General features: G+C 39.9%; 2 protein-coding genes across 3 annotated transcripts in view; one reads left to right on the plus strand and one right to left on the minus strand.

Moving 5' to 3' along the window:
• ift80.L (intraflagellar transport 80 L homeolog) overlaps positions 1 to 18,169 on the plus strand; it is a 71,242-nt gene extending 53,073 nt beyond the window's left edge. For both annotated transcript variants that reach the window (XM_018263749.2, XM_018263748.2), the window contains 7 exons: positions 901 to 1,036; positions 1,545 to 1,692; positions 3,073 to 3,244; positions 7,666 to 7,755; positions 7,845 to 8,011; positions 10,211 to 10,334; positions 17,780 to 18,169. In XM_018263749.2, coding sequence (XP_018119238.1) covers positions 901 to 1,036; positions 1,545 to 1,692; positions 3,073 to 3,244; positions 7,666 to 7,755; positions 7,845 to 8,011; positions 10,211 to 10,334; positions 17,780 to 17,902 — 960 coding nt within the window. In that variant the 3' untranslated portion in view covers positions 17,903 to 18,169. The remainder of the gene's footprint in view (positions 1 to 900; positions 1,037 to 1,544; positions 1,693 to 3,072; positions 3,245 to 7,665; positions 7,756 to 7,844; positions 8,012 to 10,210; positions 10,335 to 17,779) is intronic.
• Positions 18,170 to 24,338: 6,169 nt separating this feature from the next.
• c3orf80.L (chromosome 3 open reading frame 80 L homeolog) lies at positions 24,339 to 25,887 on the minus strand. Its single transcript, XM_018262455.2, has one exon. The coding sequence runs from the start codon at positions 25,531 to 25,533 to the stop codon at positions 24,970 to 24,972; it is 564 nt and encodes a 187-aa protein (XP_018117944.1). The 5' UTR covers positions 25,534 to 25,887; the 3' UTR covers positions 24,339 to 24,969.
• Positions 25,888 to 26,272: the final 385 nt, after the last annotated feature.

Consider the following 26,272-nt stretch of genomic DNA (forward strand, 5'->3'; position numbering starts at 1 on the left):
TTGTAAAGACATATAGGGAGAATGGATTAGTAGATACCATCTACAATGCATATTATGCTGCCAGACAAATTAGTCTTGGCAAAAGGGGTTTCTTAACTGAAGAGAATCTCCCCTTAGTTAGGCTTCCCCCGTCCAGGATTTGTATCACCAGCCTTACACTATCTGGTGTCTACTTCTGTGCTAACTATCTGTCTGACACCAGCAGCCTGCCCACACCTGCATGCTTCCCAGCAGACACCCTCAGGTGTTCTAGAGGCTTACTTCTCTTCCCGTGCTCCCATTCTCTTCTGGACTCTACACACTGTTCTCGGAAACTTTTATTCAATAAAAAAATATCCATGCATTCCACTGTGGAACACATTATGCAAAATGATGATTTCCTCCTCCGACGTTCGGTCTCTATCTCCCTTGGTGTACTGGAAGTAGCAGCACGCAGATCCCTGTGGCTAATGTTGTGGTCAGCTAACCTTTCTTCCAATAAATCTTTGACCAGGGGCGTAACTATAGAGGAAGCAGACCCTGCGGTTGCAGGGGGGCCCAGGAGTGTAGGGGGCCCAGTGAGACCCTAATTAATTAGCAATTTTAATATATCTTGGTAAAATAGGCCAATTTATAAATATTTTGGGGCCCTTAATTGAATTTGCTATGGGGCCCAGTAACAACTAGTTACGCCACTGTCTTTGACCACCTTCCCCTTTAAAGGCAAACTGCTGTTCGGCCCAGATCTGGATGAGGTCATTAGACAAGGGGAAAAATCACCCTTCATCCGCAGTCCAAGCCCTGTTCCACCTTCAGAAGGGGCCACTTCTTTTGTTCCTCCTGCACAACCAAGAGCTCCAGGGAAGCTTTGTTGCTTTACACATAATTCTCAGATATAGAATTGTTCTTGGTGTGTTGCAGAAGGAAATACTAGAAATAGCTCTTGACCAAGGAGGACCATCAAATGAAAGGAAAATTGCATTCATTGACAAAAATCAAGACCTGTACATCTGTCCAGTAAGAAATTTTGGAAAAGAACAGAAATCAGTTCAGATTGGTAAGTCCTCACAACATGCTTATAGAGAGAGATTGGAAGAAGAAGTGTAACTTGATGTGAATATTTATTAACTGACAAAAAATGGTCTGCCCAATAGCAACTGCAATCCATTGTACACCATTTAAATGAATTGTTTCTTTTGGTATAATGAACCCTTCCTTTAAAAGGAAAGTTGCCTTTTGTGTGTGGGAGGGAAAAAATAGAGAAACCTACTTTGTCTTCTACCTTCCAGTACACCCAGTGTGTTGGTATTAGTGCCCTAAAACATGGGGATTCATTCTCGAAACAGTATTTGCACTTTAGGATGCTTTAAGATTATTTACATAAAATTATGCAAACCAGATAACTTGCACTTTGCATTGCTCCCCAATGGATTTAAAAATAGTTTTGCGAGCAAAACAACTGATCTCATGAAAAAAATCTACATAATGTTTACTTTCTCATACTTTTATTCTAATATAGACTTCTAAAAGATCTTTGATATTCATTTTATTATTGCATTTCCTAGGTGCTTCAGTACACATGTTAGCCTGGAACGACACGTTCAGTATACTCTGTGGACTTCAAGAATATCGTGTTCTGATTTGGTACTATCCCAATGTAGTTTATGTAGACAAAGATCTTCTGCCAAAAACAATTCTGGAAAAAGAAGGAAGGTATGGTGATATAGATTGGCTACTCTTGCGTAGATTGTATTTTATAATTTATGTGATTGGTGCTGACTTAAAGTCACTCCAAAAAAATGTTTAAATACATTCTGGAAAACTGTCCAGAAAGAACATCAGGGCAAGACTAAAGTGTGCCAATAAACACCTAGGCACCGGGGCAAGGCAAATATTCGATATTTAGCCACAGTCCACAAAGAACTGTTTGTTGAAAACTAAAGATGGCATTTCACCAGAAGTACTGGATAATGGCTGAAGGGCATGCTGGTAGAAATGGATGGGCTGATTTTGCTCCATCAGGGACTGTGGAGCTCGCCATTAGCTAATGCCTAATTACCTTGCTCAGACTTTTTGAAAATTTTAGAGACTACTGATAATTCTTTTCACAAATATATATATATATATATATATATATATATATATATATATATATATATATATATATATATATATATATATATATATACACTGTATATATACATATATAAACAGGGCATCCTAGGTATGAATCCAGGGTTGTTATTTTCTGCCATGTTGTCCAAAGTTTCCAATGAGCTACTGCGGAGACTGCCTGGGACCAATGTTCCCTCTAAGGTGTACGCTCGTGCTCGTACACACCAATTTTGTGTTTAAAATGTGAACACAAAAGAATGATTTTGCACTCATGGACGAGTAGGAATTAGAGGGAAAATGGCCTGGGACATAACAAGACAATATTATCATATCTGTATATCTGTTTGAAAATACTGCCATTTAGACATCTTTCACAAATTTTTTTTTTTTTAAAAAAAAAAAAAAAAGCAAATATAGCAAAATCCTTGTCATATGCAGTGTCAAAAATCTTTCAGGTCATACTGTACTAGAGGGTAGTGATGTGCGGGTCCGGAAAAATCCGACCCTAACGCCCTCCCTCAGCCGGATTCCTTTTAAAGACCCACGCCCGCCCTGCAGATGACATCACAAAAGGAGCGGGGCGAGCAGGCGCGCGTCTTTACAAACAGAAGTCTGAAGCCGGCAGTACAAGGTGGCAAATGGGGGTGCAAGGTCACCTGAACCCCCCCTCCCCGCGGGTATCTTGCCGGCCCACACATCACTACTAGAGGGAAGTGGCTTTCTTACCCACTGTTAAACATTTTCACTGGAAAGTTTCAAATGCCCTCATTCTAGGAGGAAGCTGCCACACTGTAAAATACTTTCTAAGGACTCAATACATGGCAGATTTTTTGTACAGTATGTCCATCTTATATCCAGGTTGTCTGCAAGGAAGCATGCTGTGTGACATTTGTTACCTAGTGTATCTGGGGAAAACATGTAAATTAGCATAGTGCACTGTTGATTGGAGGTTGATGTGTCTTTTTTTTTTTCTTTTAGTGAATTCAGCAAATCTCCTCAAATTGTGAGCTTTGTCGGCAACAGAGTGACGATCCGAAGGAGTGATGGCTCACTTATACACACTAATATATCCCCATATCCGGCAATTCTTCATGGATATGTCAGTTCTTCCAAATGGGATGATGCTGTGAGACTTTGTAGTTCTGTTAAGGTAAAATATCCTGAAATAGCTCTGTGCTCAACACTGATCTCTTTATAATGTAATACACAATTTGTCATAGTTATGTGTGTTACTTTCAGCATGATGACTTGAGAATTTCATAGTCGGTAATACATGTACATTTGTTTCTCTTTCAAGATCTTCCTTGTATAAGCTGCTTGCATTATCTTTAGAATTGAAATCATTCAGACTGGGACTGTATGAAACTTCTCTTTTTGAGACTTAAGTTTACACATTTAACTTGTTGTGAGATAACCTTTTAGAAAAGCTTCCTAAATGAATGTCTGTCAGTCAGGATCAAAAGCAAACAAAATGAACACTTATGTCCCATGTGGCCCTTCTTCAGGTAAGAGAGATGCAATGGAAGAAAGTAGTGTTTTGTCTATTATGGTAGACATCCCTTCACTCCAGACTTTTACATTAAATTCTTGGCTAACTTATTATATTTTGAGCACTTTTTTTTATCTATTTAACCAGTCTCATAATCTCGTTATCTGCCTTGCAAGGACCAAACATGAATACAAGCACTATTCATGTTAAATAAAGTGGTATACTGCCATTTTATTAGGGTCAGGGCACACGCTCAGATTCGGGGATATTAGTTGCCCAGCAACAAGTCTCCTCTTCTTCAGGCGACTAATCTCCCCGAACTGCCTCCTGCCAGCTACAATGTGAATCCCTGCCGGGATGGCACTCGGATCGCTTTGTTTTCCGAAGTCGTCCGAAGTTGCCTCACGAGGAAACTTTGGGCAACTTCGGAAAACAAATCGCTCTGAATGCCATCCCGCCGGCAACTTACATTCGAGCTGGCCGGAGGCAGTTTGGGGAGATTAGTCGCCCCAAAGAAGAGGAGATTTGCCGCTGGGCGACCAAACCATCCTGAATCTGAGTGTGTGCCTTGATACTAAAGGAGGCCACCGCCTTGTTAAGTCAGATTGGATGGTGACATTCTAATTGTATTTTTTTTTACTAAATGCCAAACATAAAGTAAGAAATCCTGGTGGGCCCCAGTTACTCAGTCACTGTGACAGGGGAGGGGGGCATGTTATTGTCAAAGGTGGAAGTCAGTGGAGGGGGGGCCTTGAGGTCAGGTTCACTGTCGTCTGATGCTGATTCTGTCCCCATGCTGTTTAGAGTGTGCCTCCATGATAACATTAATAAAGTGAAATGTTCAGTTACAGTATGCAGTTGTAACTACGATAAGGTGCATACTTCATTTTAAACTAGCCTTTTGAGTCTAAAGCAAGCTCTCAAACGTAATTGTGTCCCCTGAGAAAAAGATTAAGATACCCTGCTTCATTATCATTTGCCTGTTATAAACATTTGTGTAGATTTTAACAAATACTTTCAAGTATTGATTTCTGAAGTTTCATGAAACATTAGTGAGAAAGAAACTCATCCTACATCTGTATGTTATTGCTTGGTATTTGTTATTATTCATTTACTTCATTTTATTTTTCTTTTCCACTATTATTTTTCTGTTTCATGGGCTGTATAAAATAGGAGGTGAGTTGAGAAATGTACCCAGCCCTGCCCCATTCCCTTTTTTCTTTCCTTTTTAGTACATTTTCCTACCCAGTAGCTGAATTTTCATTGTGCCGCAGCCTTGCGGTAAATCACAACCTAATCGAGAGATCCCTCCCATTTTACCATTATATTGACTACCTTAAAGGAGAACTAAACCCCCCTAATGTGAAAAGCCCCTTCTACTAACCTCCATAGTGCCCCCTCCCTACTTCTGCCCTAAATAGTGCATTAATGAAAAATTTGCCCCTAATTGTGAAACTCGCATATCTGTGCAGTGTAGCGCTGCAGAACTCAAGGGCACCATGTTCCGCATCTTTCTTTTCTTCCGGAAGAGAACACGACACAGAGATGTTTGGCCATAAATGGCTGAAGGGAAGGAAGAGGATCCCAGAAAACTGAAGATGCGGAAGATGGCATCCTTGAGCTCTGCTCAATTAGGGGCACAGGGAGGGGGCACTACGGAGAGAAGTGTAAGGGGCTTTTCACGTTGGGGATGTTTAGCTCTCTTTTAAGTGTTGTACTTACGCAATACTATGGAAAGTAGTCAACAAAAACATAAGTCAATAAACCATAAACCCAATGTCTTTCATATAAATGAGCCTAGTCAAACTCCCACTGGTAGCACAGCAAATTGGTCCTATTAGACTGAATAGCTCTGAAATGCCAATGCAGGGTACCAAAGAAAGTGCCTTACCCACCTGGCACATACAGCAATAAAATCCAGTCAGCATACTGTAAAGATAAATGCAACACAGTTTTATTTAGCACAGAAACTTATAAAGGTCCTTCATCAGGGAACAAGGGCCTGGAATGTTACCCTTTGTTATTTTGGCTAAATAAGCCTTTTTTGCAAATATTAATCTCCATGGCAATGACTTCAATGGCAAGCAGTTAGTGATAAGTTTTGTTCAGCCAGCTGCAAGTAAAACATTCCATGCAAATTGTGATTGGTTGCCAACACTGGGCAACAATGCACTTGGTCTTTTTTCCTTTTCAAAATATATATATGGTGTGTACTGCAGCTTTCACAGTCTAAGGTGAAAGCCTTTTAAGGTGGCCATAGATGCAAAGATCCTCTCGTTTGGCGATATTGCCAAACGAGCGGATCTTTCCCCAATATGCCATTAACAGGCATGGCTATATCGGGGGTAATCTGATTGTTGGCCGTATGGCCGAACGATCAGATTACGATGTGCCATGGGCTCCGGCGGGATCGGTCGGGTCAAAATCAAACCTGACCGATCGACCAAACGACCGATCTCTCCCGGATGAAAGATGTCGGCACACGCGACACACGATCCGAAAATCATACGAATCCTCGATTCGTACGATCGGATCTGTGTGTCTATGGCCACCTTTACAGGGAACAGGATTAGCACAGTGACAGTTGCATTCCCAGTATTTGTCAGTGGGGACTGAGCAGTTGGGGGATGGGAACAGGTGGACAGGGGCCAGGGGAGAGAATTGAGTGGTGAGGTGATGCCGCGAGTGTGATGTTGGGGTGTGCAAATGAGGCAGCCGACAGGCAGGGGGCCAGGCCAAATCGTAGTATCTTGGGCTCCAATACTGCTTGGCCTGGATCTAAACTGATGCCTGTATATAAGCTGATGCTACAAGGCTGATTAATAAATCCTGATGCTACTTGCACTGGTTTCTGAGCTGTCATGTAGTTATTATCTGTATAAATTACTAATCAGCCTTATATAGTGAATTTATACTCTATGTGTACTGTATATTGTGAGTTGGTCCCTAAGCTCAGTAAGTGACAGCAGCACAGAGCATGTGCAGTGAATCAGCAGAAAAGTTGGGGAGCTACTGGGGCATCTTTGGAGACACAGATCTTTACTGCTAAAGGGCTGAGGTTGCCTTGGGCTGGTACAGAAGCCAAAAATATAATGTGCAACATTTCTGCCCTACTTCTTTAGTTAAGCTTTAGTTCTCCTTTAAAGGGGTTGTTCACCTTCCAAATGCATTTTTTTTCTATTGCTTTTTATTTTTTATTTTTGACTGCAGAGTCTGAACTGAAATTTTGCAACATTTAGTTGATACATTTCTCTGTGGAATATTAGCAACTATTATATCAATTTTAACAGCTGACTTTAATGAAGTTAGAGACCCCACCCCCCAGAGCTGCATAAGGTGAAAAAATAAATTTTACACTACATTAGAAAAACCCAAATAGGTATTAAATGAAAAAGCCTGGTGAGCTATCTGAAAACAACTGAACTGACACAAAGTATTAAGTTAAACCTCTGGTTATAATTGATTCATCTTGACAATGCTTTTAAAAGTCAAGTTTTATCATTTGAACATTTATGTCTATATAGATGCTCCTCAGTGTCTCCCAGTCAAGAGCACCCAGTGTAACAAGGAGTCAATGAGCATCAGTTAAGAAAGAGCTGGAATTTCTTCCAAACCCCACTCCCCAGTTAATAATATTACTTTTTTCATAATGAATCAGTCTGAATATAATGTAGTTGTCCCTGAACAATACAGGGGAGTACAATTAAGAAATTTTAGCTGTTACATATAAAATCACATTGGAGCAGGAGGAAACAAGCAATCAGACTTTGCTATTCTTATGCATGGGATAACATTTTAATTATGTGGAGCTTTTGACATAAACCAAATCAGTGTTGATATATAAAGAACATGTCAATGCAGAATACTAAGTCCAATTCTCCTTCCCTCCCTTATTCTCCCCCTTTATGTTTGTTCCCCTTTCTATGTTGTATTTCTATGTGGGGTTTTTTTTGTTTTGGAAAATATCAAAATCTAAAAAAAATGTTTTTGTTCCTTCCTTGGAGGCCTTCTGCAACTCTGTACTGTTTATCTGAAACTTTACTGACAGGATGCTTCTTTTCTTTCTGCTTCAACACTTTTAGGAGCAAACCATGTGGTCTTGTCTAGCTGCCATGGCCATTGGAAGTAAAGAGTTGACAACAGCACAAGCAGCATATGCAGCAATTGGCAATGTATGGAAAGTGCATAATTACTCCCTTAATACCTGTCTTATGTGGATAAGCGTTTTTGTTTTCTGCAGTGTCCTTTATTTTTTTTGCAGCTTGATAAAGTTCAGTACATCAATTCCATAAAAGACCTACCATCAAAGGAGTCGAGATTGGCTAACATCCAGTTGCTCAGCGGGAGCATTCAAGAAGCTGTGCTACTACAAGCTGGTCTTATTTACCAAGCCATCCAGCTGAACATTGACTCTTACAACTGGGACAGGTAACGGACGATAACTAACTAGAACAGCAGTCACTGCTTATAAACAGATATTGTAGTATTTAATATATGCAACTAAATTATACCTATCCAAAATATAGTGAGATGCTTTATCATTAAAGGGATTCTGTCATGATTTTTATGATGTAGTTTTTATTTCTAAATTACATTGTTTACACTGCAAATAATTCATTCTACCATATAAAATGTCATTCCTGAACCAGTCAGTTTATTTCTTTGAGTTGTACTATTGGTGTGTAGGCAGCCATCTCAGGTCATTTTGCCTGGTCATCTAAATTCAGAAAGAGCCATCACTTTAGGATGGAATTGCTTTCTGGCAGGCTGTTGTTTCTCCTACTCAATGTAACTGAATGTGTCACAGTGAGACCTGGATTTTGCTATTGAGTGCTGTTGTTAGATCTATCATCTTGTGTTAGGGAGCTGTTATCTGGTTACCTTCCCATTGTTCTGTTGTTAGGCTGCTGAGGGGAGGAAAGAAAGGGGGCTAATATCACATCAACTTGCAGTACAGTAGTAAAGGGTGACTGAAGTTTATAAGAGCATATGTCACATGACTAGGGGCAGCTGGGAAACTGACCATATGTCTAGCCCCATGTTAGATTTCAAAATTAAATATAAAAAATCTGTTTGCTCTTTTCAGAAAAGGATTTCAGTGCAGAATTCTATTAACTGATGTGTTCTGAAAAAAAACATTTTTTCCCATGACAGTATCCCTTTAAAATACTATTTATCTGATATTCAGTAATGCTTGGGAAAGAGGATCTTCATATTTACCCATGAATGGACTAAGCACTTCACTGTTGTATGTTTTGTACAATATTAAATAAACAAACAGATGTTCAGAACCTCTGCTTCTCTAACTCAAATTATGGCGAAAAGCCACCAGCAGCTCAGTACAAAAGGTACACTATGCTCCTTACTTGCTAACTAGAAAATTCTATCCTGAGCAAAGGGGACTCCCAAACTAAAAAGACTGCCAAAAATAGTTTTAAATGGAGATGGTTATTGACTAACACATTTGAAGCAATACAACTATTAAATTGTAATATTTATGAAGTACTGGACATCATGGAAATAGTGAAGGTCAGAGAAGGGCAACGCTGTAAACAAATGGAAAAGAAGATCTCAGTTATGAGAAATAGGCTGACCAAGCTGAGTTTGTCTACATTGATACAGAAGCGTTTTATGAGCAGTGATAATTACTTATATATTAATATATAAGGGGAGGACAAATTAAATGCTATGCATGGTTATTCAACAATACATCTTTCCAGAGGACATAAGAGAATGCCTTGGTTAGATGACTCCCACCCCCCATCAGGCTAAAGTTTGCTTATGGCTAAATCCAGAGGTCGAACTGAGGGGAAGGGATTACCTGTCTCTGTTTCAATCAGCACATTTGCGGGACAGCAGGACCTTCTGTAAATATTCTGATCACCGCAAGAAGGGGATGGCTGAGATCCAATGCCATGTTTGTTCTGGCGTATTAGATATTTTGTGGGACTGATGTTTTTTTGCCTTTTTTGCATGTAATAAGATACAAGGTTACTTGTAATAATGCATACAGTGTTGATGTTGGAACTGACATGTTTCTACGTCAATACAGAGACACTTTTCCTTTTCCACCTTCCTGAAGTTACAAAGAAAGATAAGAACAAACCTGAACCATCCATTTGTATTTTTTCTTGCTGTTATTTGACTATGCTCAAGCAAATCTCAGTCTGTAAATGTCTCAACTATGATGATCGAGATGCACCAAACTGTTTGCATGTTCCCTGTTCTAGCAACACCTTGACAATTGCCAGAATAAGCAAATGTATAAAGAACTCAATGCATATATGATAATTATTCTAGACATATAATTTACTGCCTCCCATCATGCCTCCAAATTCTATCAAATTTATTAACCAACCCTTCTCTCAGAGATTTCTGCTGTGCTTTGCTTTCAAGTAGCACTATACAAATAAAATTATACATACACACATACATTATTTACCAAATTCTTAGTTAAATAGCATGGATCTGTTTGAATGCTTATGTTGGGGACAAGTATAATAATTATATTTGACATTCTATTATTATCTATAGTCAAAAAATGAACTTTGATTTAATAAATATAATGTATCTTGGAAGCATTTTGTTTCTTTGCTTATATTGCATTTGCGTGTTTTTTTTTTCCAGGGCATTAGAGTTAGCAGTGAAACACAAAACCCACGTCGATACTGTTTTGGCATATCGACAAAAGTATCTGGATAACTTCAGCAAGAAAGAAACCAACAAGAGATTTCTGCAGTATGCGGAGGGTGTAAGTAGTCTGCTGATGGATATGTGTAGAGTACAATGGTAGAATGAAATGCCCTTCAAAGTCCTTTTAAAATGCATACATATATTTTAAGTGGCACAAATCACAGGATTCAGTGATTCAGCAAGAATGTGTAAGGGAAATGGCACTGTGATTTTCCAAAGAAAAAACTGCAGTGATCAAATCAGTTATAATTTCTGGCAGCTGTTATACACTTATTACAGTGTAGAAAGCAAACCCCAAGAATCATAAGGCTTGCTCAATTGTGGCATAGGGATACTCTATAATGGTAAGTTGCTGCCAGTGGATGAAGGGCTTGGCTTTTCCAGGGAAGATCATTGGGGCCAATGCCTAACTAAAAGCTAAGTGCTATACAGTTACAAACTCCTTAAATGATGTAGCATAGATTTGAGCAGTTATTATTATTATTATTATTATTATTATTAACATGTATTTATATAGCGCCAACATATTGCGTAGCACTGTAAAGTAAATGTGATTATACAACTACATCACATGAATTACATACATAGAATATATGGAGTAACAAACATCACAATCAATACAGGTACAAAAAGGTGAGGAAGGCCCTATGCATAGGCATACAGTCTAAAGGGAAGGGAGTAATACACAAGGTGTGGGAGTGGGCAAGATCGAATTAAGTGGGTGAGAAATGTGGTATTGCGTTTGGTAGTTAAGCAGAGTGAGGGTAGGCTTCTCGAAAGAAGTGCGTTTTCAGAGATTTCTTGAAAGTAGAAAGGTTGGGAGAAAGTCGGACAGACCGTGGGAGAGCGTTCCAGAGGAGGGGTGCAGCCCTTGCAAAGTCTTGAATGCGAGCATGTGAGGAGGTAATGAGAGAAGAGTTGAGTAGCAGGTCAGTAGAGGAGCGTAGTAAGCGAGTGGGTGAGTATATAGAGATGAGTTTAGAGATGTAGGGTGGGGCAGAGTTATGAAGTGCTTTGAAAGTCAGTGTCATTAATTTGAATTTGATTCTGAAAGGTAACGGAAGCCAGTGCAGGGATTGACAGAATGGCGAGGCAGAGGAGGAGCGGTTGCTGAGGTGTATGAGCCTCGCAGCAGTGTTCATTATGGACTGGAGAGGTGACAGTCTCTGGAGGGGGAGGCCAATTAAAAGAGAGTTACAGTAGTCTAGACGCGATATGATGAGAGAGTGAATAAGAATTTTGGCAGCGTCTTGGGTGATAAATGATCGTATTTTGGATATGTTCCTTAGGTGGAAGTGACAAGATTTAATAAGTGACTGGATATGAGGAGTGAATGACAGGGCAGAATCTAGGATAACCCCAAGGCACCGGGCCTGGGGAGAGGGGGTGATAGTGGAATTGTTAACTATGATGGATACTTCGGGGATGCTACTGGTGTTAGTTGGAGGAAAGAGAACCATTTCAGTTTTAGAGAGGTTTAATTTAAGGTAGCGTTGTGACATCCAGGTAGAGATAGCGGACAGGCAGGAGGAGACGCGAGTTAGGAGTTCTGGGTTGAGATCAGGAGATGAGAGATAGATCTGAGTATCGTCAGCATAGAGGTGGTAGTGGAAACCATAAGAATTTATTAATTTGCCAAGGGAGGAAGTATAGAGGGAGAATAGTAATGGTCCCAGGACAGAGCCTTGGGGAACTCCAACAGAAAGAGGTAGGGGAGAAGATGCTACTCCATTGTAGGAGACACTGAAGGAACGATTGGTGATGTAAGAGCAGTTCGACAAAACCTTTTTTCTTAAAAAGGCCAAATACAATACATTTATTTTATAGTAACCCTTTGGCTAATGGATATTTTCACCTTGTAAACACCTTTTCCAGTTAAGCTGTTTTCAGACATTTTTACAATTGCTTTCCATGTCAATTTTTTGCAGAATTGAAGGTTAAAGTTTAATTTTCCTGTCTCTGGTGTTCCAGTCTGGCAACTGAGTGATCCCGGGGCAGATTCTGAACTGTTACAAGTTGTTACATTGGTTGACAAACTGCTCAACAATCTGTGGAATATTATAACTATTGTATTAATTTTAGCAGCTGCCTTGAATGAAACTCAGGGACAAAGATAATGTACTAATGAAACTAATGTATCAATTAAGAACAGTTTACAGTCGGTGACCCCCCTCCCAGAGTTGCTTCAGAAAAGCATAAGAAAAATTAAACTTCAATATTAGAAAAACGGTCACAAATAGAAAGTTGAAAGTAATTGAAAAAAAGGTCTTTATTTCTGGTAATTCTGAAAGAAACTGAACTGAAAAAAGTTTTGGAAGTTGAAAAACCCCTTTAAAGGAGAAACAACAGTCCGCCTCCCTCCCTACACCCCCAGTGTGTCTCTTTTATTGTATCGTTGTACAGCGGAGTTGGCAGAAAACATCTCACACGGCTTTGGGTCTTCTTCTCTTTGATCAACATAAAAGTGCAGTTGAAGCCAGGTCTGGATTGAGAGGGTGGTTTTTATTATCTTTTAGGGTGGTGCACCATGGTAAGATTTGTCACATTACTCTGGATTCAAACAACTATGTAATACAAAGCTTCAGCATGAAAATACCTGGATGTTTACCAAAATTTATGCTGTTTTTCTGGGGTACCATAAAGGCAAGTGGCATCTTTCTTTCCCCCAGATTTAACGGTTTATCTGCGAAACGTAGAATCTCGGGGTTCTACCATAATGTTTTTATTTGGTTCTGTGATGCATTTCAATTTTTTTTTTGTATTGTGCAATGCCAGTGTTTTATCAAGCATCACAACAGATTCTCTTTAAAAATACATTTGATTTGTTCAGTCAATAACTGGCCTGTTTAGTATGGTTTATGGCTGGTAGTCTCCTTAGCCACACAATGTTAGTGCAACCTAAGCAATGGCATCAACATGCCACTTCTCTGATGATTATTAAATGTAGTTGTACAGTCCACATTTTTTATACTATGCTACTTTTTAATATTATCTGGCTATCTTTACCACAACATCCTTCACCCCAACTTGGCTAAGTTTGATTTGCACTGATTATATGCCTCACTGCTTGCAACCTTTTAATGCTACAGAGAGTGATTGCAGAAGACTCGGCAAATCAAGTGTCTAGTGGTCCCATCAACCATGCATTTATTCACTCAAACAAGATGCCTATAACCTTGCTGACACAGGCATACAATTAAGAACACATTCACCTTATCTATAGCTTCAAACCTAGGTCATACTAAAGCTCCGTGCTGGAGCTGATTCTGGTCAGCTGTGTTGTCCCAGAACAAAAACTGCCCAGTCATAATGTGGTGGACCACACATAATTACAGAAATTGATTGCTGAGTGCTGAAGCATGTAATGAGCATGTACCATCTCTGGAAGCAACTTCAGCAGAAAATAGTTTTATTGACACCATAGCAATATGGGTCATCATGGTATGCAAAAGCATCATCTTGTTCAGTGCCATGCAAAAATCCTGCCATTATGCAAGGATAAACTACCACTGTAAAGTTTGGAGGAGTAATAGTCTACTTCAGTTGTAGACTACATCTTTAGAATTTGATGCAGGTTCCATTAAAAATAAATCTTAACACCAGGGTCAGACTAGGCCGGCACAACACTGAGAAAAACCTGGTGGTACCCACCACCCCACACCTTCTGCCAAACTATTGGCACTCTCTCTTACCACTTCCTGATTGCAACTCCAACTGACAAATCATACGGAAAGTTATGCATGGGGGGGTGAAATGCCGATGTATGCAGGGCCCCACAACTGAAGAGGGGGACCCAGGGATAAGTGGGGACTGTTTAGGTGGCAGCCCTGATGGGCCCCCCCGTCCAACTTACTTTACAGCATATTACAACTTCTTCTTACCTTTTTTGCGTCAGAAGTTTGGAGAAGGCCTTTTTTTTCAGTTTCACTATGTTAATGCCATAATAAGCAATAATCCCTCTAATTCCTTCTTGGCTGCATGTGCAAAAAAATATTTTTAAACTTGTGTGAGCATTTTTAAAAACTGTGTCTGCAGGTCAGAATAAATACAAAATTTTGTGTTTTTATAATTTGTTGTGTACGCTGGCCTCAAAATTTGCATGTGCAGGCACTAGAACGCAGTTTAGAGGGAACATTGATCTAGACTCACCTAAACAGAGCCAAGACCTCACGCCAACAAATACTGGGTGTGTGGAGTCACAAACAATATGTGTGCCCTAAAATGCCAGTCAGCAGCCATTACTTAGTTAGATGGTACAGGTATGAAAAAAAAAAAATGTAATTATTTGGATAAAATGTAGCCTATGGCACACAGCCTTTCTGTAATTCAAAACTTTACGGAACACAGGTTTCCAGGTAATTCATTGTCTTAATTCTTCCTCCTCACTTTTTTAGTCTCAAAGGAAACTGTGAAAAACATTTGCTACTCCCCTTTACCATTCCTAGTCATTTATGTAATTAATTAATACAAAAATACTCTGTGATTGGAATTGCCATCTTACCTTTTTAAAACCTCATGCAAAACTCTCATATTACACGGAATTTTCTAGAGAGTTTGAATAAGAAAAAGCTGGCAACCCTACTTTTTTTCTGAATGTTTTTCCTGCGACTTAATAATGGGGAAGTACAGCATTTGACTTATGATGGATCAAGTAACTTGAAATATATACAAAATATATCACAGTGAAGTTTCAAATCTCACTGAATTAAAATGCTGGAAAACATATGAAAAGGTCTACATTTCATACTTCTTTTTAGCAGGCTATGCATGAAGCAATTTGGCTGCTCAAATTATTTGTTTTTGACTGACAACCATTGTCCTGTGTTTAGTGTTACCTATTGAACTTTGTCTTTTTAATCAAAATCTGAATCCCAAATGACTGAAATAGTCAATAGTGGCCAAGCATGTGTGTCATGTAAGACGTGGTCAGTTGACTAAAGAATCTGTGTAGAGAAAATCTATATTTCAAATTGTAGAATTTGGTCGAGTTCAGCAGAGGGAATGCTGACAACTCTCTAATGTCTTTAGGATTAGTCATCAAAATAGTTTATGAATACAGTAGAACACCCATTGTAAAAGGGTGTAAAACCCAGGAAAATGTAAAATCAGGGAAATATATTATGCATAATATATAGGTGAGACCACAAAACAACAATGTAAAATGAGGGAAAACTTAAAATCAGGGATGTAAAATTGAGTTTCACTGTAGTAGTTATCAAAGAATAAAAATAGTGGCAAGTATGCCATTAACAATTCTATGCCGTACAAGTAAATAGAGAACTGAAAAAAAAAAACTGTGTGTGTGGGTATATGGTAAAGTTCCTGATAAATAGCTTTTTTTCCAGTCATTCAGTCAATTGATACTTTAAACTGTAGGCTTTCAACCCTGCTCTTAATTCACCTTGCATATTATATAGTCAATTATGTACCCCCCCCCCCCACTACATCTACCCTGGAGAAATATCTCCACAGACCAGTACTCTCTAAAGTGCTAAGCTGGTTTTACCACATATTACTTCAGGATAGTTTTGATTCAATTAAAACCATTTGCTTGAAGTGGTCCCATGATCTTCCCCACATAGAGGAAGGTGCCTGGAAAGACATATTAGACCAAATACCACTTGCATTGCAGTACGGGACAGATCTATTTATACCAAATTTCTCAATAGGGTCTATTTGACTCCACGTAGACTGGCACAGATCTACCCAGGGTGCCCGAATATCTGTATGAAATGCAATCAGGACTCTGGCACTTACCTTCACGTCTTTTGGGATTGCCCCCAAAATACAGCACTTTTGGACTGAGGTTTTAAGGGTTATGGGTTCCAATATAGGCCTGCCGACCATATAGACTCCTGCTTTTTGCCCATTGGGCCACTTGGAGGGACTAACATTAAAGTCAAATGAACGACTGTGCTTGTTACAGCTCTTGCACTAAGCAAAAAAAGCCATACTAATGACCCGGAAGGCCGTGGAAGCCCAAACGCAGGCATTTTGGAAGAAATTGGTGAATGGCAGTCTCCCAGGTCAAAAACTTGCCTATATTGCACGAGGCTGTCCAGGCAAATTTGGAGAAATCTGGGACAAATGGTTGTCAGATGTATAAAGTATAATAATGTCCAAGTGTGTAATGTATACCAAATGGAATACCTAGGATATAACTAAATGGAGTGCCAATCTTTTTCCTTTATTCTTTTTCCTTTACCTATTATTGCTTTTTTTTGTAACTTGAAAAAGAATCTGATAAAAAAAATGATGTACCCCTCCCCCTGTAAAATAAAATATAAGGAGTTACATGAACTTTTATACAGATCAGGGAAGTGTATTATTTTAATACACAGTGAGTCATGTGATGGAAATTACATCACTAAGCACTGGCTCATGGCTCTTGTGTATTATAACCTAATTACTGTGATCATTTGATGATATTATGTAAGGCCTCTGCTAATATTGTTCCTACTAACCAAGCCCCACTCTGGCAGTCTCCGCTGTACTAAGAACACTGCTTTGTTTTCATGCCCTATACCGTATGCAATTTTTTTTCCATACATTGATTAGGCCATTAAATGTATGTTTTGTTCACTAATGGCTGCCTATTGACTTTGTTAATGCAACTCACAACCTTACTATTGCTAACTGTTTTTTGTTTTTTTTTTTTACTACATTTTGTCTTTAGTTGCCATGTAATGTATTTTCTGGCAGGCTCCAGTACTGTTTCTTTTAAATTCTCACCTCTTGTGAGAAATATTTGTTTCTTGGCATAGATATGTTGCAAAATGGTAGAAGATGCTTCATTTAGAATTATTGTAGTTGGTACAAAAGAATGATTTGTTATGTACATAGGGTAAGACTAGGCCGTCGGAATACCGGGAGAAAACCTGGTGGGCCCCGGATTTTATGAGTCCCTTCTGCCCAGACCAGTCCCTGTGGATGGTGCTGACAAAGGGGGTATTTGGGGTACATTGTTGCACGGGAGGGGGAGGGGGACACTGGAGAGGGGGAGATGGATGCTGGGGAGGGGAGACGGATTCTGGGGAGGGGAGACGGACGTGGTGGAGGCAAAGACGGACGCTGGGGAGACGGACGCAGGGGAGGGAAAGGCGGACACTGGAGGGCCTCAAGTCGCGGGCCCTTCAGATTGCAGCCGTGGTAGGCCCAGGAGACCCTTGTCTGATGCTGGCTGTACATAGCATCATAAGGATTCAAAATGGAAACCTTTTTGAGTGAAGCGTCTCCTAATAATGTCAAACCCCTGATTTTAATCTCCGTGTAGCCACGTTACATTTGATACTTCCCTAAATGCCCTGCAATGTATACCATGTCAATTATATTTGAATACATGTGTCATAAAAGAAACTTGTATTCCAAAACCAGAAATCTCATTGTAGAGGCATCGGAGGGATTCATGCTCTATCCCATACTTTGTCTTGTAATTTAGGAATTTGCTGAATCTGAATACATCTTTTGTTGAACGATATACTTCCCGTTTTGCTGTTTTCACAGGTCCAAGTAGACTGGGAGAAAATAAATGCCAAAATTGAGATGGAACTCCTTAAAGAAAGAGAGAGAGCATCTGCTGGTTCAATTGGTACCACGATGAGAAGCAGTGTCTCCATAAATCCCTAATGAGCCTAGGCCTGCATTCTACATTACCTTTAGTTCTTTTGTGTTTAGATACAGCTTTTTATTCTGGAGACCAGTTTATGATTGGACTGTGTTATTGTCTATGTTCAATGACTGTTTTGATCAATTAAATAAATACCTTTAATAGTGTATCTTTTTATGTATAAATTATTTTCTATTGTTAAATGCACATCATTTCATATTTATAATGTAAAGTATATTTTGCACATTTTAAAACTATTGTTATGAATAAAACAAGTCTTTATATTGCTTCTTTTGAGTTGCATTTTATTTTTTTCAGGATTAAACGGTGTGTCATTTTCAAGAGCATAAAAGGTCCTTTTTTTTTCATATAAATACCTGTAATATTGTTTTGCATTGTTTCAAGTATTTTCTTTGGGAGCATGTCCGTATTCTGACTCCTTTATTTTTATATGCCTGGAGATTACTGACATGTTTGTGACCTAGGACATTTTCCACTATTTTATTAACAGTCGTTTGCTATGCTTACTAATGAGGACCTGAATAATGTCTTTGCACTACATGGAAGTGTCAAGGCAGTGCAGTTTTTACATCTGGTTTAGTTAGAATAGTAAGCATCATAAACAGTTGACATCTTTGTTTGTATCTTGTTCTGCTGAAAACGTGTTCATTGCTCATGGTCAAGTATATATTCCCTAGGGCAGTGATCTCCAACCTTGAACAACAACTTACTCATCAACCCCTTGGATGTTGCTCCCAGTTGCCTCAAAGCAGGTGCTTATTTTTAAGTTCCTGGCTTGGAGGCAAGTTTTGGTTGTATAACAACCAGTTGTACTGTCAAACAGACAATCCATATAGGGGCTACCAAATAGCCAATCACAGTGCTTATTTAACTCGATATTACTGGGCGCCACAGCAAATTATTTTTCAGGCACCAAAATGTGTAGAGGTTGACCTGTTTTACCAATATTTATTGAAATTGGATCTCATGAAGCCCCTATACCTCCTGCCCCCCCCCTACAGCCACAGGGTCTGCTTCCGCTGTCGTTATGCCCCTGGGTTATCCTAAGCACAGTGCATTAACTGTGGCAGAAATAACTTTATGTTATGTCTTTGAATTGGCTAACTTAAGGTGTCCATACAGGAGCCAATAAAAACTGGCAGATTCGGCAGTTTATTGGCCTGTGTATGGGACAGAGCCGGGCCAAGCCAAAAGGGCGGCCTAGGAACCTGGTCGGCTACCCCCACCCACCGCCATGGGAGCTCGCGCACAAGTAAGTGCTCATGCATTGTAGGGGGAGATTGGAGGGAGGGGAGTGACGGACGGAGGAGAGGAGGGAATCGAGCAGCAGGGGAGCAAACAAGCCAGACTAGGGGTAGGCAGAAAACATTTGAACAGGTACCTGCCCAGCGCCCCCACATCTTTGCGCCCTAGGCAGATGCCTCTAGTGCCTACCCCTAGTTCCGATCCTGGCATGGGGCTTGCCAACAGGCCTCCCCAACCGATATCTGGTCCAAAATCAGCCAGATATTGATCGGACAGGATTACAATTTTTGTTTGGAGTGAGGGTTGCATCGGCCGTTGATGTACAGCTTTAGGAACTTGCTTCTGCTGCTGACAAAAACAGGAAACAATGTTACTTGACATTTGAGTAGCAATAAACTGACCTTAAAAGGGGGAACCCAAAGTGGTAATTATATTTGACTGAGAATAGTATATGATTGAAACTCACTGTAATAAATAATATAGATACCATTTTCCCTTTTTTCCCTGTAAACTATTATGAGAGAACATTCTGTACCACTGTTTTAGTCCCTGGGGGTCATAAAAAAAAAACTTGGTGTTCTATATAAAATAATACAGAGGACAGGCCCTTCTCTTAGAATGCTAAAGCAGCAGCAGACGTGTATCTGTACTGAGCAAACTTCCTTTATGAAGCCAGACAATCTTTTTAAAAAAAATAAAACAAACTGCCTTTTTCAGTTTACTTTATTTGCCTTCTCCTGTCTCAGATGGGAAAATATCTGCAGATCCTGGACAAACAACGATTAAAAAGTTATTCACCGTCTTCAGCTCTTCAGAGAACAAGGCAGCAAAAACTGATACAGACTAAAACAAAAAGAAAGGCTTAGCCCAAATTGTTAGTGCTCTTGCATTATTTGCATTATAGAAATTTGCTGTTCACCCATTGCCTCGGCTACTTAGTCTGACGACCTCCTACTCCCCTGTCCTGTCAGTCCATCATTCTGCTTTTTGTCATGTTACTGAACTTCGGAATCTGAACCAAAGCTAGCCCACATTGTCTGGCACAGCTTTACTGTATAGTACTTTACTCTCAAACTGTAGCCTTATAACTTACACTGCTGGATACAATATTCCTTATATTTATAATCAACATTCTATATCAGTAACAAGTGAATCAGCTCTATTATACTCTGAAACAGATCAGCCGCAGATCTATAATTAAGATGCACAAAGCGCACCAGACTACAATCTTTCCTTGCCATTTAGCTAATTATAATACCTGTTTTTATCTGGAATCACTGCTGCTGATCTGCATTCCAGCAGAGAGACAAACACAAGGACCGAAATAATAGGCAAGTTGCTAAAGAACAAACTCTAAAAAGCTCATTTATAGTTTTGGTGCATTGAAATAAAAATATCAGAGAAGAGTGAACAAAATGGCAGCATAGGATTTGTTAATTATTCAATTTAAATCGTTGTTCATGTAGGGATGCACAGACTCCATGGTTTTGAGATTCGGCCAAATCCCAAAACTGTAAAAAAGGATTCGGCTAAATCCTGAACTGAATCAGAAACGACAATTGAATTGAATTGAATTATTTCGCCTTGTTTTGCCACGGAAATGCATCAAAAAAAAAAAAGACGTGCATTAAAAAAAAAATTGACGCCCATAGACTTTAATGGACGTCAGCAAATTTTTGGCGAAACGGGTCAAATTCGCCCATCCCTACTAATGGCACATGGAGAGATTTGTCACCCACTTTTTAATCTGCACTACTAGTGAACAATCTCCAGTATGTTTTTCCACCGTCAATAAGTAGATCGCTGATAGGAAAACAAACCTGGTACTTCATTTTCCAAAGTTGCCTGGCAAAGAAAATGCTGGAAAAGATCAGATTCAGCTGAATCCAGGATGTAATGCAAATTTGATAAATTCATTTGCACTGTAAGTGGCAGTGATGGGTTTAAAATTATTTTAAAGGTGCTGTCACAACTGCAGCTGCAGCATCCATAATCCGATTAATTTGTGCATTTAAGGAGAATGCTGTAGTCATGTTATATAGTATGGCAGCTCCCACTCTTGTTTTATACACTTACACTTTGCCACATAATTCTACTACATTGTAATTCTTGTTAAAGGCAACACAGACACATTTCTTGTTTTATACTTATATCTGCAAAGCCCCACTTTCTTTCCAGAATTCAGTCTATTTATGTACCAGTTTGTCCTTCAAAACAAAGCCTCATTATGGTCTATGATAGGGTTGCCACCTTTGTTGATGGCTAAACCTGAACATGGGGGCGGGGCAGATAACATTGGGGGTGGGGGAGTGATGTAGGAACAGGCATGATGACATCAGAGGTGGGCACAATGATGTTGGCAGAGTTATGACATCAGGGCAAGGTTATTGCATCACTTAGATGCAGCTGGCTGGATTTCTGTCCAGTTTTCACAATGGTTTAAAGTGTTAATGCCCAGTTCAAAACCACACAGGTGGCACCCCTATCTCTATCTATATTCTGCTTGATGATTAAGCCCAATCCTTTAATTACAGGTATGAGATCTTTTATACAGAAATCAGTTATCCAGGAAGCTCTGAAATACAGCAATGCTAATTTAGAAAAAAACATTCTGATTTTTGATTGATTTGCTTTTTTTTGTACCTGTAATAATAAGAAAGTTGAGTATCTTAGTATTTAAATGCTTTTCATGTACAGTATTGGCCAGATTCATAAGGTTGAAAACCGAACAGAAAGTTCAGACCTGAACAGGCCTTACAAAAACCAAACTGTTCAGGGTCAAAACCAAACAGGTGGCAACCGTAGTCTATGACTTGCCTTATCTGTGCACCTTGAAATTCAGGGCAACAGGGACAAAATGATGGCAATTTATAGCATGTCAGTTATAAAGGGCGGCTGGGGATACGGCTGCTATATTATCTCCCCTTGCCTCAAGTGCATTCAGAAAACCTTAATCTTTTATTACAGACAAATTACAGAAATATAACTATAGTTTGCATAAAGCCTTACAGCATTATTATGCTTTATTTTACAGTTACATTTTACAGAGACTGTCCATCATTTTGATCAGTCCCTACCCCAGTGGGGCTTACTATCTAGGATCCCTATCACAGTCACATACCCACCAGGGCCAATTTTTATCAGAAGTCAATAAACCTGCCTGAATATTTTTGGAATGTGGGAGGGAACCCACACACATATATACGCACAAATATATATATATAAACCTGTACTGCACCAGTTAGTGTTCTGCTAATGGCTCTGCAGTCCCAGTTTGGTGGTTTCAGTTTGGACATCCCTGAACCGCATGGTAAAAGTATTCCAGAGGTGTGACATCACTAAACTACATCAGTAAATAGATTTTGTCCAGTAAAAATAGTCCAAACTGGTAAAACCCTAAGTTTAATAGAATATGATACATTTTTAACTTGCTAGGTTTTCAGCTCTGACAGTCAATTAAAATAAAAATCTAAAAATATTGTAAACCATAAACATTGTAGGCCTATGTACAAGGCATTCAACTGAAATATTTTTTCTGCAATTCATCTCTATTTTATCTTGCCGTGAATATCCACCAAAGTCATGTAGCCCTCATAGGTGACCCCTATGTAGTACCCTAAACCCAAAATGTGCCAATAAAAACACAGAGCCGTAACACAATTTATAAAAATGACATTTTTTTATAAAGTAGGGACATGTTTTTCATCCTAAGTCGATCACAGCTGTTAGTCAAGCACCTGGCAATGTCTATGGCTTGATATTCATGTTAAAAAGAAGACCCTTATAATTAAAGTGGACCTGTCACCCAGACATAAAAAGCTGTATAATAAAAGTCCTTTTCAAATTAAACATGAAATCCAAATTCTTTTTTTTTATTAAAGCGTTTGTAGCTGTTGTAAACTCATTTAAAAATCTGCCCCTCCTCTATTCCTTAGGCATAGAGACAGGGCAGGCAATTACTTTCACTTTCCATTCATCACTTACTAGATCTCACTGCTCTCCCCACTTTCCCCCAGTTCTCTTAACCACTTAATTGTTTAGCCAGGGCATGGGGATGGACATCAGGTCCCCCATTCTGATGCACAAACAAGATTCTGAGATGATACAAGGCTTGTCTTAATAACAGTGTCCACAAGAAGAAAACAAGATTCAAATAATTTTTACAATGTAATTAAAGTTCATTTTGCTTGACTAACATGAGAAAATAGGATATGGAATACTTTTTTTGGGTGACGGGTCCCCTTTAAGGTGCAGGAGTTTTCCGCCTCAAAGTCACAGTGTGCGTTTGGAGCTGCCTCATCCTAAATGCCGTTCAACTTTGCACAGTGGCCTCAGCTTTTAGATTCCTCTTGGCCTGAACAACAGTTAAGTGGTTAATGTGTTCAGCTGATAGAATAATCCTGTTCTCAGGCACTTGAGATAAATGCTTATACAGATGAAGCCACTTGGATTTGTGAGTTAAATGCGTCATGACTCAGAGTTAATTGAAGAAACTGTGTTATCTAAAGTTATCTTAACTCATTTAATGCATTTAACCTTTTCATTAGCATACCAAAGCACCATTGTTCACAATGGTGAATGCTTTAATTAGATGGGATGTTGTGACACAGTTTTCTGTGTTAAATGAGATAAATGGGATATCTGTGTTTAGTTATTCTGTGTCAAACAGACAAACCAAAGTGGCTGCATCTGTACATACCAAACAAGATGTAAATGAGATGTATGATATTTCATTGCTTTTCTTTCCAGAGCTCGGAATCTGATTCCCAGAGTTTTCTTGCAAGTGATATCTAGGAGTTTATTGATTACCCAGTTAAAGGATCAAGATGCATTACTCCTGATGAAGGATTATTTCAGATGAAGGAAAGTTGACCATGGCATCCAAGTCAAAATACAGGCTATGTAGTAGTTTGTAGTAGTTCTGCTTCATGACAGCATTGGTTGTTGTTGGAAGAGAACTTGGGGAGAAACTCATCCCTGAACATCAAACCAGTTATGGGAAGTGCAGGCAAAGTTCTATAAGAATGGTACAGTTGGGGGTTAAGTCCAAATGACATCTACTATTACATTACCCATCGGTGGGTGACAATTTAGAAATTCTTGGTTTACAAGGCAATTCTTTACCACTATAAAGCAAGGTATTTAGCAGTGCATTGAATTAATTATGGGAGCTAAAAACATAATGAGAAATCAAAGATAATTAAACATGGTGCAGTAAAGATTTAAGGGCAGCAGGATAGTTGTGCTTTAACCCAGTCGTGGGAAATAGACTGCCCTTCTTCATGGTATGGCTGGCCAACCTACAGATCTCTCTTGCTGTTGTACTACTGCAACCCCCAGCATACCCTCACAGCTCTAGCTTGGAAAGACATGCTCTACAGTAAGAAATAACACGAATGATCTACATAAATGATGAAAGTCCTTGAATATTGCTGCTGAAATTCTCCCTTCAGAACAGAGAATGTGGAAAAAGCTGCTACTGATTGCAGCCGTGACAGATGGAAGTCAGTGCTCCACAGAAACATTAGGGCATTGGCGCTTAGTACATTAGAACATTGATGCTTCAAATGCAAAAGCGGCTAATGGAAAAAGAGACAAATATTAATGTGGTTTGTAGGACAGGCAGTGATGCCGGGAAGGGCTGCAGGATGAAAAGAGATGGAGGCTGGAGAGACTGCGTGTCAGTGAGGTGTACTGGAACAGACTCTGAATTGTTATTAGGATAGGAAGGGAAGGCAGGAGTGGCTGGTAGCAAATAGGGTGAAGTGCTGTATTTTAAGTCATTGTTTCACCCAAAGCTGTTACATTTTCAGTATGAGGGTTAAGGTCCTGGCCTGTTATCCTCTAGTGCCTGGGCAGGTATCTGTGACACAGGCAGGATGACTTGGTTGGGTCGCATGGATTCCTCATAAGTGGGCAAATACTTGACCTCCTCATAGCTTGGGAGCTGCAGGAAAATTGGAGACGAAATGATGTGAAGCTCATGCTCAGGCAAGTGCCGGACACTGTCTATGAGAGAGTCTTGAGAGCTGGTCTCATTCAGCAGCCCAGGAGTGCCCTGACCCCTCTGTTGCTGCCGGCTGTACCTGCGAGGGCTGGGGCAAATCATCCTCTGCAAGAAGTAGCCGATGGCAAACAGAACCAGCAATATGAGAAGCCCAGACAGCTTCCTGACAAACCAGCCCACATTGTCTAGGAAAGTGTGGAAAGGCAGTTTACAGCATTTAATCTCTGTGTGGCTGACATTCCCAAACACACAGCAGCCCTCCTTGTCGCCACACAACAGATCCCCACAGCTCCAGCCAGCCTGGGACTCCTGCAACAGCTCAAGCCATAGCAGCACTGCCCTGAACAGCAGGGACCTCTCCAGAAAGCACTGCACCATCCTCAGCTCATGCACCTCTCTGATGAGCACAGGGGGAGCAGACAGACTGCAGCAGGCACTCTTTGGAAGTGTCACTAGCAACCTCACATCTTGATGAGTCTTCTGGGAGGGGGACTGACCGAGGAATGAAAAGCTGCAGCCCCCCGCAACCTGCTGTTAGAGCCACTGCTGCTGGTGACGGTGTGAATCCGTCTTAGGGTTTCCTGTTCCAGTGACCTTGGACTCACTCAGGTTGATCATTGCTAAATGTAAAGTGTAGCAGCAGCTTCGGATGTCAGTGCCAGCCCAGCATCAGCACACACTGCAATCTGAGGGAGAATAATAGGGCTCTGTGCCTGGCAAGTAAGCTTCATGGTAAAGGACCTATAAACCCACATGCACTTCTACAGAATACCAGTGCTTGTCATTATTTTTACCGCACCTTGGAAATGTATGAGGCTGCAGTAGCTTATCTTCAGCGTTCCAGCACCAGGAATAAATCACTGGTAAGTGCAACAATTACTAATGGGATACAAGGACAAAGATTCTTCTATCCAGTCACTATGTATTATAAAGGGTAAACATTCAGCATCCCTAAAACCTCACAGTGACATCTAAGGAATTATTACTGTCCCAAGCAGCTTACACTCCAATCACTGGGGTAATGATGAAGGTAAGTGTTACCTCGGTCACGTTTTAGCCCATCACAGTTGTATTCACCGAGATGTTAGTACCCCAATCAGACAACAATTTAAAAACA

Source organism: Xenopus laevis, chromosome 5L (assembly GCF_017654675.1).
Source record: "Xenopus laevis strain J_2021 chromosome 5L, Xenopus_laevis_v10.1, whole genome shotgun sequence".
In the NCBI taxonomy this organism is placed as follows: domain Eukaryota; kingdom Metazoa; phylum Chordata; class Amphibia; order Anura; family Pipidae; genus Xenopus; species Xenopus laevis.